The following is a 14,331-nucleotide window of genomic DNA, read 5'->3' as shown; positions in this document are numbered from 1 at the left end:
GAATTGGGCAACCAAACGTCTTCTCACCATTAACATATCCAAACCTTAGACGAATCAGAGGATTCTTCAGACCGCAAAAAACCTTAAAAGCCATCAAAACCATTGGTTCCCAATTGTGGTATCATGATAAGTTGTGAGGATTGTTTTATTAATGATAAAGAATCATAGTATGGGGCTTCCCTGGTGGCGCAGTGGTTGAGAGTCCGCCTGCTGATGCAGGGGACTCGGGTTCGAGCCCCGGTCCGGGAGGATCCCACATGCGGCGGAGCGGCTGGGCCCGTGAGCCATGGCCGCTGAGCCTGCGCATCCGGAGCCTGTGCTCCGCAACGGGAGAGGCCACAACAGTGAGAGGCCCGCACACCACAAAAAAAAAAAAGAATCATAGTATGAAGTAATATACTTTGCTTATGCATTAGGACAAAGTCAAGGTTATCTGACCTCACTCTAGCCTACTTGCTCACTGATGCATTTCTTCAAGTGGAGGAGAAAAGAGGGGCATTGTTGCTTGAGCGCCAGGGAAATGCTCAGTAACTCACAGCTGTCTCAGCTACATCTTAACCCAGAGCAAGCCATTATTGGTGATGTCCCACCAATATTCGTGCAACTACTAATTACCTGGAGCTTGTGAGTTCTCTGCTACTGTATGCTATACTTCCCTGCAAAATATTTTTGGATTTTGCCGAACTCCAGGTAAGTTCTTGTTAAAACAATTTATTGTGTGGGCTGCAGATGAAAAGTTGACAGTCAGGATACTAAGAGAGAGAAGACAAATCCAGGGGCACACAATCCATCAGGCTGACTCCCAACACCTGGCAGAGGCCTGCTCAATAAAGATTTATTGACTGAAAGAATATAAGTGCCATCCTGCAGGAGGAATTTTTTTCCAGCTGGCTATCAGGGAGGGTAGTATCAAAGAAAAAGTGGGTGAACAGGGTGTCTTGAAGTTGGGGCCCTTTAGTGATCAGAGGGACTTTAGGCTGCCCTGCTGGGGTGTGGGATTGCAAGGGAGTGGAGGGTCTTCTGAGAAATGCTGGAAGTGTAGTGCAGGCTAGAGGGATGTCTGGGGTGGAGGAACAGCCCTGATAGGAGGTATAACTTTCCCACGTTCACCAGTGCAGGTAAGGAGGGGGAGCTTTCCAGGCCAGATCTTCCAAATTCCTCCTATTCCCTCTTATAAAGGGGCAAAGCTAAGCATTAGGGTGGAAAAAAATGACCCATGAGTAAAGAATACTATTCCTATGGAGATTTTAAAAATTAAAATACGTGTGCAACAGTGGATCTCGACCAGGGGCAATTCTGCCCTTCAGGAGCCATTTGGCAATGTCTGGAGACAATTTTAGTTGTCACACCTGGATGGGGGTTCTACTAGCATCGAGTGGGAAGAGGCCAGGGGTGCTGTAAAACATCCTACAATGCACAGGTAAGCCCCCCACACAACATTATCAGGCCAATATATCACTAGGGCCTATGCTGAGAAATCCTGGTGTAGAAAATGAAGAAGCATGTTGGAGTGCAAAGGGCACTGGACCAGGAGTTGGGAGCCCAAGGCTTCACCACTGCTCTGTGACCTTGGGAAAGCCATTACCTTTCCTCTGGTCTCAGATGTTGAAAAGGCTGAACTAAATGACAGATTGAATTCAGCACCAGCTTTCTACAGTTCTAAGATAAAACTTGGCTTTTATAAGGCTACCCATTTGGATATAAGAACAGGTCTAGCCAAAAGAGAGCTTGGTTTCTGCCCTGTCCCTTCCTCCGCCTGCCCTCCCTACTTTCATCCCTCCCTTCCTTCCATTAGCAAACAGTTACTGAACATCTACGATGTGCCAGGTACTGTCTGAGTGAGATAGAGGGTGCTATGGACTGAACTGTGTTCTCTCCAAATTTATATGTCGAAACCCTAACCACCATTGTGATGGTATTTGGCATGGGGCCTTTGAGAAGTAATTAGATTTAGATGAAGTCATGAGGGTGGGGCCCTCATGATGGGATTAGTGGCTTTCTACGAAGAGGAAGAAAGAAAGATCCCTCTCTTCTGGCAAGTGAAAACACAGTGAGAAGGCGATCAGCTCCAAGACAGAAGGAGAGCTCTCACCAGGGAACCAAGTCATCTGGCACCTTGATCTTAGACTTCCCAGCCTCCAGATCAGTGAGAAATAAATATCTGTTGTTTCAGCCACCGGGTCTATGGTAATTTGTTATAGTAGCCAATGCAGACTAATACAGAGGGGTAAAAACGGAAAGAGGTAAATGTGGATGCTTCTCTCATGGAACTTTCAGTTAGAAGGATGGAGAGACCACTAACAGATCCAGCCTGTTGGGCCTCAGCACTGGGGGCAGCCCCTAGTGCTGTAATCCACCCCAAAAGAATGTAAGTGAATTTCTGCTCCTAAGAGACATGCTGAGCAGAAAAAGATTGAGTAGAAATACCTCCAAGGCAAAGGCACATGGTTTAGGAGGCAGGCAGGGTAATAATGAGAGGTATGAGTGAACCCCAGGTCCATGCTCATTGCCCAGCTCCAGTCCTTGGCACCTTATTTATGTTGATGTGCAGAGCAGGCCAGGGTCCAGCAGCCTTCACAGTTTCCAGTTCCAGCTTCTTTAGATGGGCAGCGGCTTCGCTGAACAGGGCAGGTGTTCCTGGACTCAGTTCTGCAAGTGAATAAGGAAAGGTTGAAAGGGCAGAGAGATATAGGTGATAAAAGATGCTTGCCAGAGCCCGACTCCCAGTGCCTTTCTGTCTGGCTTCTCCTCTGGCAGCTTGAATCTCTCGGGAATGCACTAGCAGATGGGATGTGAGAACATTTAAGGTCGAGGTGTCAAGGCCTAACTCTCCCAAATACGAGCAGTGGCCCTGGGCAGGTTACTTTACCTCTCTGAGCCTCTCAGCCATTTTCAAATGAAAATAAAATTACTTACCTTGCAGGGCTGCTGTGAATATTAAGTGAGGTAATTCATGTGCCAATGCTTTATTAATGGAAAAGCACTATGCAAATGGGAAAGATTAGTGTTCAGGCTAACAGACAGATGAATGTGCCCTTAAAAACCATGCTGTGGGCTTCCCTGGTGGCGCAGTGGTTGAGAGTCCGCCTGCCAATGCAGGGGACACGGGTTTGTGCCCCGGTCCAGGAAGATCCCACATGCCGCGGAGCGGCTGGGCCCGTGAGCCATGGCCGCTGAGCCTGCGCGTCCGGAGCCTGTTGCTCCGCAACGGGAGAGGCCACAACAGTGAGAGGCCCGCGTACCGCAAAAGAAAAAAAAAAACCAACAAAAAAAAAACCATGTTATGCTTCTAAAATCAAATTCACTGATTTTGATTTCTGAAAGTTGGATTAGTTCACCACCACTCCTCCCACTAGCTTGTTTTTATCCATTAATACATTAAATATTCAATATTCATTACGTATTAAAGTTTGTGCCAAGTACTCATAGCAATTGGGATCTGGGAAGCTAGAATAAAGAGATGAATGAGATACAATTCTAGCCCAGTGGGGGAGACAGATGCCTGTGCAGATACCCCCAATAAGAGCGACCAAAGATTTATTTAATTATATAGAGCAAGAGGGAGGGCACTCCAAAGCCAGGAATTGGGGAGGGGTGTAAAGAGAAAGTTTCACTGACAACCTTTGAGCTGGTTCCTGAAGGATGTGTAGGAGTTCATTAGGGTGGAGAAAAGCATTCCAGGCAGAGGGAACAGCAGGTGCAAATGACAGAGCTGGGACGTGGCACAGTGTTTCATGAGAGGAGAGGAGTTCCACATAGCTAGATTGTAGTGAGGAGTGTGGGGGAAGGCTGGAGACCTTGGCAGGGACCAGGCTGTGAAGGTCTGTGCGTGGCCATGCTCAGAAGTGCTGGCTTTATCCCAGGACAGTGAAGTACCATGGAAAGGTCTTAAGGCATTTGGTCAGAGCTCTTTGGTGAGTGCTCTCGTTTTAGCAGCTACAATTTGGAGACTCCACTGGAGGAGGTGCCCGTAGAGGCCTGTTATAGCTGTCCAGATACAAAAGGATGAGGCCTGGCCCAGGGCCAGGGCAGTGCAGATAGTGATGAGGGACTGATTTTTCAACACCAAGTGGATGATGAGTTCCCATTTCTAGCTCCGCCAACCCAGAATTGCTACCTGTGATCTACAGGTAAAGGCTCAATGGCTCATACTCTTCACCAGCCCACAGACTTATGCAATATCAGACCTGGAAGACTCCTTGGTCATCTTCTCAACACCCTCCACCACATTCCATAGACGAGAAAACCAAGGATCCAAGTGGGGACTTGGCTCAACAGTGAGAACTAGAATCGAAGCCTCTTGACTCTTGCCTCTACCTTGGCACTTTTTCAAACCATATGTGATAAAGAACAACTTCTTCCCCCACCTCCTATCACAGACCGATTCTTTGGTAAAATATAATAAAAGTGATTTTCTAGAAAAAGAAAAGAACAGTCATACAAAATCCAAGCCCACATTTTTAATTAGTTTTAACACATATAAAATTGCTCTGGCAAGTTGCTAGAAACGTTTCTAATTTGCTTACTCTCCATTTCCGTAATTTCTCTAGCTGGGACCTTTAACAGTATGCACTAGATCTACTTGACACCTTGCTCTCAGAAAAGTGGGATGCCAGAAATGGGACCGAATGGACTTTCTTGTGGTTGGGAATGAGAGATTCCAGCCACCTCACTCCCGTGTGTCCCTGTTCCATTGCTTGAGCCAGTGCTGGATACAGCAGAAGCAGAGAACCGGCATGAAATGAGGTGGAGAGACATTTGCTCTCTTGTAACGAAATCAGTTTGCTGGTAAATCATAATTTTTAAGTGGCCCCTGCCTAATGCACAAGGCTCTTGTCAGCTCTTGCCCAGACCTGGTAACCCAGCACAGACATTACCACTGTTCCGAGCTGCACTGCAAGGGGCTGTCTTGAGCATCTAGGAAAGCCGCACACACCCTGCAGCGTCACTCCCCCACCCTGCCCCCTACACTCCTACTCACTTGTAAGCGATTTACTGCTGGAGTTTGGGGACCTCAAAGGCCCCTCCTTGTTCTCCAGGGTCAGCGAGAGGCCATAGTTAGTGTGGTGCTGGTGCTGGTGGTGGTGATGGTGGTGCCTTCCCGAAGCTTTGGTGGCAAACGGTGTGCCCCCATTCTCCTCGAGGCCAAAAGGCAGCCGGTCCGCGCTGCTGAGCCCTGGGGAAGGGAGCGGGTAGCTGCAGAGGGTGTAAAAGTCAGGATTTAGAAAAGCAGAGAGTCTTGATATTCCTGTCCGTACTTTAAAAGATGTTCTCCAAGCATTGAAAACCAGGAGAAATAGGTTCAACAAACAGATCCACAGGGTTATTGTAGAACAGGACACAAAGGCAACACTGCACTCAAAGGAAAAGCAGAAAGTGGAAATTTGTATATATCAGAGATGTTAACCCTTAAAAAAATCCTTAAGTTTCAAATGAAATAATTTCTATTTTTAAAAAGACATCATGGGACTTCCCTGGTGGTGCAGTGGTGGAGAATCCGCCTGCCAATGCAGGGGCACGGGTTCGAGCCCTGGTCAAGGAAGATCCCACATGTCGCGGAGCAACTAAGCCTGTGCACCACAACGACTGAGCCTGCACTCTAGAACCCGTGAGCCACAACTACTGAGCCCACGTGCCACAACTGCTGAAGCCCGCGTGCCTAGAGCCCGTGCTCCACAACAAAAGAAGCCACCGCAATGAGAAGCCCGCGCACCGCAACAAAGAGTAGCCCCCACTCGCTGCAACTAGAGAAAGCTCGTGTGCAGCAATGAAGACCCAACGCAGCCAAAAAAAAAAAAAAAAAAAAGACATCGTCTAAGTGGGAGGAGGAAGTCAAAGGCAATCATCAAATTAAAAACTAACTTGTTAAGCATCCTACGACAAGATCATGATAGAAACTGGAAGTCTTGGAATCACTTTCTCCTCCTCTCCATCACCCCCACCAGGCAGAAAGCACCTATTAATGGTACTGCTACGACATCTTCTAATTCTAACTGCTCCTCCAGTTATTACTGCCCTAAGGCTCTTGAAACAGATTCCCAAAGCTCTCCCAGCCTCTACTCCTCCTTCAGCCCATCCTCCACAGAGCACTAGCCAGAGAGCTGTTCTGATTACGTTCTAGAGTGTGGCACTCCTCACTCCAGGAGCTGGAATACCTCTCTGTTACTAGTGATTCCTAACCATTTTAAGATAGAGAACCCTTTGGAAATCTAGAAAACTACGGAACTTCTCTGCAGAAAAAGGCACCAAGATGCAACATTTTACACTCAATTTCAGCCCTCTGTAGATGTTCCGTGGAAAAAATCCAAATTCCTTTACTCACGGCCCCCCTGTGATCTTGTCCCATTCTCTTTTCAGCTCATCTCCTGCTGTATTCTTCTCTACACCCTAGTCCTTCCCATCCTTGTGCCTTTCACCTCTTTCTGTCCCCTGGAGTCCTTCCTCATCCCTAAACCCAGCTAAAACACCCCTTCCTCCAGGAAGACTTCCAGCCTTTAAGACCCAGATCAAAGGTCTCCTCCTCACACCCCTAAGCAGAGCTAACCCCTCTTTCTGCTCATTCCCATAGACCAGATTTCTACTGCCCACTCCTTCACTCTGTCTTCAAGGAGCTCACACCTCAGCGTAGGAAATCCTGTCATTCAATCAGTTACAATCACCCTAGAACAAGCCGCTAAGTGAGCACAGAGGTAAAGGCAACTAGTTTTTCTGGGGCTGGTGAAGGTGTTGGGAAAGGAATCATAAGGGCGGGATCAACTGGGAGAGAGTCAAATTTTGGTAGACATTCTTGAAACAGAATTCTTCTTCTTACAGAAAACCACACTTCTTGTGTTTGTATGAGGTTGATATTTCCCCTCAGAGTGGGCCAATCAGACTTTTCCCTCCTTCCAGGTAGAGTGACTTTTTCTGGGATATGATCCAATCAGGGACAGAGTTTCCTATAGGTTTAACATATGGAAATGGAGAGAAAGTGTCTCTCTTCCTTTTTAGAGTCAAACAGGGCCTTATTGTGACTTTTGTGGGTCCTAAGCACTTTGGCTTTCACCTCTTCTCCATAAAAAATTTAAAATTATATTTTATGACTGCATTTGTATAAAAATGAATATATTATCGGATATTAAACCATTTTCCTCAACTAAAAGTTCATTTTTTTTCTTCTGACTTCAAAGAAATGAAACCATTTTTGTGGGCCCCTAAAACTATTGTGAGCCCAAGGCACTGCATCTACTGTGACACACAGATAAGTCAGATCTGGCTATGAGGATGATATAAGTTGAGGCTACTTTATGACCATATTCCCTGGACACAAAGGAGTATCTGTGGGAAGTGGCCAATGTACAAAGGAAGACAAGACGAGCAGAGGGTAAAGCTAGATGGAAAGAAAGAAAACACCCCAATGGTATCATCTGAACCCCTGGTTCCAGCCCTGCCTGAGGCTGGTTCTACCACTGACCTTTTTAATTACAAGGTCCAATAAATTCTATTTATTTATTTTTGTTGGATGTGGTTGATTTTCTCTCATTTATAACTCACATGCTCTAAAGCAGTGAAGGTGTGTTACCTTGTTACTGTTTTTTGTTTGTTTACTTGTTTTGTGGAATGTCTTTCAAGTGAAAAGGTAGAAATGGCTATTACAGGCCTAAAGAACAGTCTGAGCAAAGGAATGATGGTTGAAAGCGCAGGATGGCTGGAGCGAAGTGAGGAGTGGAAAGGGTTTAAGCAAAGGCGAGACATGACTGGAGTTCCATTTTAGAAAGTTCGTGTTGAGGGCTGCGTGGAGGACAGACACCCCAGTCCATTAGGAGACTGTGACGGGGTGGGGCTAGACAAACTCACTGGACGGAAGAGCAGCCCTCTGAGCTGCTTCTGAAGCAGGGCAGGCAGGGCTTGCAGGCCTGGCATGTGGGCGCTGGGGGAAGGAGGTACGGAGGAGGCCTCTGCTGCAGATGCAGGATGCTTTCCGGAAGAAACAGCACCATTGTCCCCACGTTGTCCCGTGAGCTGGGTTTTTGGTCCATCCTGGCTGCCTTCTGGAGACTTGGCTCAGGACAGTCTCACATCGTGTGTGTGTGTGTATGTGTGTCTGCACGCGCGTGTGTGCGTGTGCACGTGCGTAAGAATGTGGAAGAAGGCGTGACTTTGGCTTCTGGGCTCAGAGTCCAGCTTCACCTCTCCAACCTGAAACATAACCAAGGGTATCCACCCCCCTCGTGGAGGCAGTAATGGTGGCAGCAAAACGTGCACCAAGTTGTCATCGAGACGCCTGGCTTCTTGTCTTAGTTCTGCCCACCTTTGTGCAGGAACCTCGGACAGCTGCACTGGCCTCAGTTTCCTCCTCTGTGACGTGACAGGGTCAGGTGATTTCTGGTGCACTTCCAGGTCTGAGAATCAGCCTTTCCCCCACCTATTTATCCAGTACTTGCTCTATCCCAGGCACTGGGCTAGCTATTTTACATTAAATATCCCATTGTATACATGTAGAGACTTTGACTAGCACATAATTGGTGCTCCATAAATATATGATGAAAGGAAGGAATGGAAGGCGGGAGGGCGAAAAGGAAAGAAGCAGCGAGAGAGGGAGGAAGGATGACTGGAAGCTGTGGAGCTGGGATGTGACGACAAAGGTGTGAACTGCAAATCCCATGGGCATTATTTTCCTGTGTCTCAAATATGTTGAAAATAATATCTGTCCTAAGGAGGCACAGAGACTGGGAGCTCAGAACAGAGAAAATTCCCTACAGCCTGGGACACTTTACACCTCAAGGCTCATCTTCCACCCTGCCCTCCTTCTACACTGCAGCCAGCCTATTAAAGGTCTGAATGGGGACTATAATGGTCTAGGCAGCAGAGACAAACCAGAGAAACACTGAAAGGAAGAGAGTGACAGGATGGGGGGTATTGGCAGGATTTGAGAAGGGGAGAACACAGAGACATGGAGGGGTCAGAAATTTTTGAATTTTTTAGCCTGGAGGACCAGGCAAATGGCATGCCATTAATTGAAAAAAGGATGCTGGGAGTGAAGGCTGCTTGGAGGAGGGAAAACTATGATTGAGCTTCAAACGGGTTTCACTGAATGTGAGAATGAACACCCAAGGAACAAGATGTCCTATAGTAGAGATCTGGGGTACATTCAGGGCTGTACGTAGTGGTGCAAAGTTCTGAGCAAGAATTTCTGAGGACTGGTAAATAGACATCATCTCCCATGCCATCTCCAACTGATGCTCACTCTCTGCTTGGAACGTAAGGCGAGAAAGGATTCTGAGGTTGTGCCAGCTCGGGAGGAAAGAGTGCTGTGACTGATGAGCGATGTCTGCCGCAGACCTGCAATGAAGCTGTAGTCTCACGTACCTGCTTGTCTTTCCAAGTTAAAAGTGAGTGTGTGTGTGTGTGTGTGTGCGTGCGTGCGTGTTTTATTTCCAGGAAATCCAGAGTGAAAAGTTAAACAGGGAAATAAATATATGTGCAGAGAGTGATAAATTGTATTTAATAACGTGTGATTTTCACTTTACCATGACTTTTGGGGAAGACTGAGAAAGAGACAAATGGGAAGAGAAATAGAGGGTCAGAGAAGCTGCCTGGATCTCTGAGAGTAAGTTTCTAGAAGAGCAAAGATTCATAAGCAGGCGTGGTATGACCTGGGTGTTTTCTCAGCTCATATACACGGAGGACCATCCTGGAGATCCTAACTTATGGCACTGTGTGGGGTTATGCGTCTGTTAAGGAAATCACTGTTCCTGGCCTCATGGACTGTTCCCTGCAGAACTCCAGGAGGTGATATTCACATCAACTATGATGTAAATGGCATCCACTGGGGTTGTGCAGCTGTCCTGTCCACAGGGACCTCAGAGAAGGTCAAGCCCACCCAGAGGGTCCGGCAGCACTCAGCAGCCCACAAGCCTCGGGGCCCAGTGGCTAAGGTTTAGGAGATGAGGCCAGCTCTGTGCTCACCATCAATAGAGACTGAGATTCACCAGGCTTCTGGCATTCTGGAAAGGAGGTCACAAGTCCTGGTTTTCAGAGGGTGATGGACGAGGGGCATGTACACATCAGCTCCTGCTTCCATGAGGTGGCAGTTGAAAGGATCTGGTGTGGAAGAAGGGGGCTGCTAATGTGCCTAGCACGTGCTAGGCGCGTTAATGCTTTTCTTTTACAGTTACCCTGCAAGGAAGCTGCTGCCACCTCCTTTTACAGTGGGACTTAGTGAAGGTGAGTAACGTGCCCTGTTACTAGATGTGAAGTGAGAAGTTGAACCAGATCTAGTTTCTTCTCCTCCCTTCTCTTGGGGGAAGCCCCTACTCCCATTCTACTTCCAACTCTAGAAAAGTTAGTGTTCCTACTCGGGGGAATGTGTCCTATGGGATGTCCTTGACTGCATTAGGGGTGGACACAGCTCTGCAGATGCATGGTTGGGGGACTTTTACAGCCCTGCCTAATCCCACCAGAGCCTCTCCCCTGCCTGACTCTGGGATCCCAGCAGGCCAGACATGTGGTACTCAATCAAAATGTGTTGCATACTGAAAAATGGGATAATTATTGAGGTTTATAACGTTATAACATTATAATCATTATAATATGATTATACCATTGTTATATTAATTATTATATTATAATAGTTACAGTATTTAGTATAATAACAGTATGATCATTCAGAATAATCCTCCAGAATCCATCGCCAGGACTATGACCTGCGCAGGGCAGGGATGGGGGAGGGTCCTGAGCTGGAACACAGAACTTACACGGCTTTCTCTTAAAACTAAGGCTGGGAGTTATCAGGGTGCTCTGAGGAACCAATCATACACTCTACAGCTCAGCCACGTCTGGGTGACGTGGGCTTCTGTGGGTAGCCCTGGGGATCTAATCTTGGATTAAAAAAAAAATCATAGCATTGTAGAAACAGGGCCACTCAGATATCATCCAGTTAGGTGGTTTTAAATTCTGGATGAATATGAAAAGCACCAGAGGAAACCCTCTGCACTGCTGGTGGGAATGTAAAATGGCACAGCTGCTTTGGAAGTCAGCCTGGCAGTTTCTCAGAAAGGTTAAGCACAGAGTTACCATACGCCCCAGAAATTCCATTCCCAGGTATATACCCAAGAGAAATAAAAACATGTCCAAAGACTTGCACATGAATATTCCCAGCAGCATTATTCACAAGAGCCAACAGGTAGAAACAACCCAAATGTCCACCAACTGATGAACAGATAAATAAAATCTGGTATAGCCATACAACAGAATATTATTCAGTTATAACATGGAATGAAATATTGATCCATGCTATGACATGAATAAACCTTGAAAACATAATTCCATTTATATGAGATGTCCAGATGGGTAAATGCATAGAGATAGAAAGTAGATTAGTGGTTAACTAGGACTGGGGAGGATGGGGAGAAATAGGAAGTGACCGCTAATGGCTTTGGGGTCTCTTTTAGAAGTTAAAATACTCTAAGATTAGACTGTAGTGACTGTACTGCTCTGTGAAAACGCTAAAACTATTAAATTGTACAATTTGAATTGGTGAGTTGCATGGTATCTAATTTATATCTTAATAAAGCTGATTAAAAAATCAACCAAGGGAGATTTTGTAAACTATCAGTGTACAACCCTTACCCTGGCTAATTACGTCATCTATCTCTAAATCCAATGTGCAGCCAGGGCTGAGACACAAGGCCCTAGTCCAACCTCCTCACTTTGCATATGGGGAAACGGGGACCCACTGGGGGATGAGGTGACCAGGTCACACAGTGGGTAACTGGCTGAGTCTGGGACACAATCCAGGACTCGCACCTCTCTGCTTGCCAAGTGCCCCAAGTGCCGTCCATCTGCTACATCTTCCCATCTGCCTCGGCTTCTATTTAAGGCAGCAAATGCACTCATCAGGAAAATCCCAAGACCTCCTTAGAACCCCACTGCCTCAGACATCTTTGTGTACACATCTTGTCTTCCCAATGATAGAGACTGTCCTATCACATGTTTTCATGTCCTTGGGTGACGTTAAGACAACTGGTTCTTCATTTCAGGAAAAAAGAGACCTTTGCCTCACAATATCTAAATAAATTCTTCTTTATTGGCTCCTCCCCAGGCTGGGTTGGACACCTCTCTCCTTACCTTTACCTTACCCTCCCTGAGTGCCCCTGACCTGCTGTATTTCCAAGGAAATGCATTTCCCAGTTTCCCTGCCCTTGGGTTGCTATGTAGGTTTGACCAATGGGAGGCACTGACAGAGACTGGAGGGTAGGAAAAGGAGCTAAGTATTTCTCCCTCATCTCTTTCTACCTCAGGGGATGTTTTCGGCAGTAGTTGAGTCCCCTAGGGCTTCAGCTTTCACTAGACTGACTCCCTGTGGCTCCAGCTCCTGGGCTCTGGAATACTGCCATATTTCTTTGTCTCTCCAGCTCTAGGAGTGATAAGCAGGTTCTACTGTTGCTAATTTCTGGGTTGCCTCACTGGTCACTTTAGCTACTTAGTTCTTCATCCCTTATGCAATCAATTCCCTGTATCAAATTCCCTCTGTAAGAAACCTGCCAAGAGTGATTTCAGTTCTGATTGTCCATGACTGATACACAATTATCTACCTGTATCTATTTCTGGATTCTTCATATTTTTTTTTAATGATTTTTAAAATTTTTTATTTATTTATTTTTGGCTGCGTTGGGTTTTCGTTGCTGCACGCGGGCTTTGTCTAGTTGGTGGTGAGCGGGGGCTACTCTTCGTTGCGGTGCACGGTCTTCTCATTGCAGTGGCTTCTTTTGTTGCAGAGCATGGGCTCTAGGCACGTGGGCTAAGCAGTTGTGGCTCGCGGGCTCTAGAGCGTAAGCTCAGTAGTGTGGCGCACGGGCTTACCTGCTCTGCGGCATGTGGGATCTTCCCGGACCAGGGCTCAAACCCATGTCCCCTGCATTGGCAGGTGGATTCTTAACCACTGTGCCACCAGAGAAGCCCTGGATTCTTCATATTTTTTTTTTTTTTTTGTGGTATGCGAGCCTCTCACCGCTGTGGCCTCCCCCGTTGCGGAGCACAGGCTCCAGACGCGCAGGCTCAGCGACCATGGCTCACGGGCCCAGCCGCTCCGCAGCATGTGGGACCTTCCTCGACCGGGGCACGAACCCGCGTCCCCTGCATCGCCAGGTGGACTCTCAACCACTGCGCCACCAGGGAAGCCTTGGATTCTTCATATTTTTATTGAACTATTTATTTATTGCTAAACCAGCACCAGACTCTCTTAATTACTTTTGTGCTAATATTTGGGCTTTTTAATATCTGATAGTACAAATCCTGTTTCCTTTCACACATCGTTTTTCTTTTTCTTTTGTTTTTTCTTGGCTATTATCATGCACTCAGTCTTCCAGATTACTTTACAATTCAAGTTACTACCAAAAAAATCCCATTGGAATTATGATTTGCAGCATTAAATATAATGGATCAATTTGGGAGAACGTATTCATAAGGTATTTCTCACCATTTATTTAGATCTTCTTAAATGTCCTTCAGTCAGAATTTTTAACTTTTCCATAAAGGTATGGAACATATCTTATTAACTTTATTCCTATCCATATATCAGTTTTGTCACAATTGAAAATGGGATCTCATGAATTATTACATTTTCTCTAATTTTTTTTTACTACTAGATATATGAAACTACTGACTTTAAGGTATTTCTACCTCTGGTCACCTTGCTGAACTCTTATTAATTGGAATTCACTTGTATTTTAGGATAATCACATGAATTTTGTTTCTTCCTTCCCAGCATTTATTCTTTATTTTGTTTTCCTGGCTTATTGCATTGGTAAGGTCTCTAGAATGATACTGAATATTAGCAATCATCTTTGTCTTATTTCTGAAGTATGTAGATTATCTTAAATCTACAATCTAAATTAAATGTTGATTTGTGACAAATTCTACTTATTAGGTTAGAGACAGTCCTTCTACTGTTAGCCTACTAAGAATCTTGGAAGATTAGCATGACTTACTCTGAACAAATCCATTCTGTTCCTAAGTGAACATTACTTTACTAAGTGCTTAAAAAAGAATCTGTTCTCAAACTTTTCTTGGTACTACCATCAAGCTTATCACTCCAGGTTTTAGAATTCATTTTTCAAGAATCTGTATGACATTTCCCTGTCTATTCTTTTGGCATTTCCCCAAGACTCCATAGTTTTTCAAAGTGTGCTGGTGCTGGCTCAGCAATGACACATGCAAATTTTCTTCAAGGCCATTTTTCTCAACTTGAAGACTAACTGTAAAGCAGTAAAATATTTCCTGACTACTCTCTCTCTTATCTTGGACTTCAGTTTCATTCTCTTTGTTCTTTTCACCTTTCTGCAGTTAGTA

General features: G+C 45.8%; 1 protein-coding gene across 6 annotated transcripts in view; it reads right to left on the bottom strand.

The window, feature by feature from the left end:
• Window positions 1–14,331, bottom strand: part of EPB41L4B (erythrocyte membrane protein band 4.1 like 4B) — a gene marked incomplete at its 3' end in the record, with an annotated part of 141,151 nt that overhangs the window by 33,615 nt on the left and 93,205 nt on the right. For all 6 annotated transcript variants that reach the window (XM_082843588.1, XM_082843586.1, XM_082843591.1 and 3 more), the window contains exons 16-17: window positions 4,982–5,196; window positions 2,531–2,649 (exon numbers count right to left, since the gene is read on the bottom strand). In XM_082843588.1, the coding sequence (XP_082699714.1) occupies window positions 2,531–2,649; window positions 4,982–5,196 (334 nt within the window). The remainder of the gene's footprint in view (window positions 1–2,530; window positions 2,650–4,981; window positions 5,197–14,331) is intronic.

The sequence above is a fragment of the Leucopleurus acutus genome (assembly GCF_964270905.1).
Source record: "Leucopleurus acutus genome assembly, chromosome: 7".
In the NCBI taxonomy this organism is placed as follows: Eukaryota; Metazoa; Chordata; class Mammalia; order Artiodactyla; family Delphinidae; genus Leucopleurus; species Leucopleurus acutus.
The sequence above is the reverse complement of the archived record's forward strand: the minus strand, read 5'-3'. Positions and strand labels throughout refer to the sequence as shown.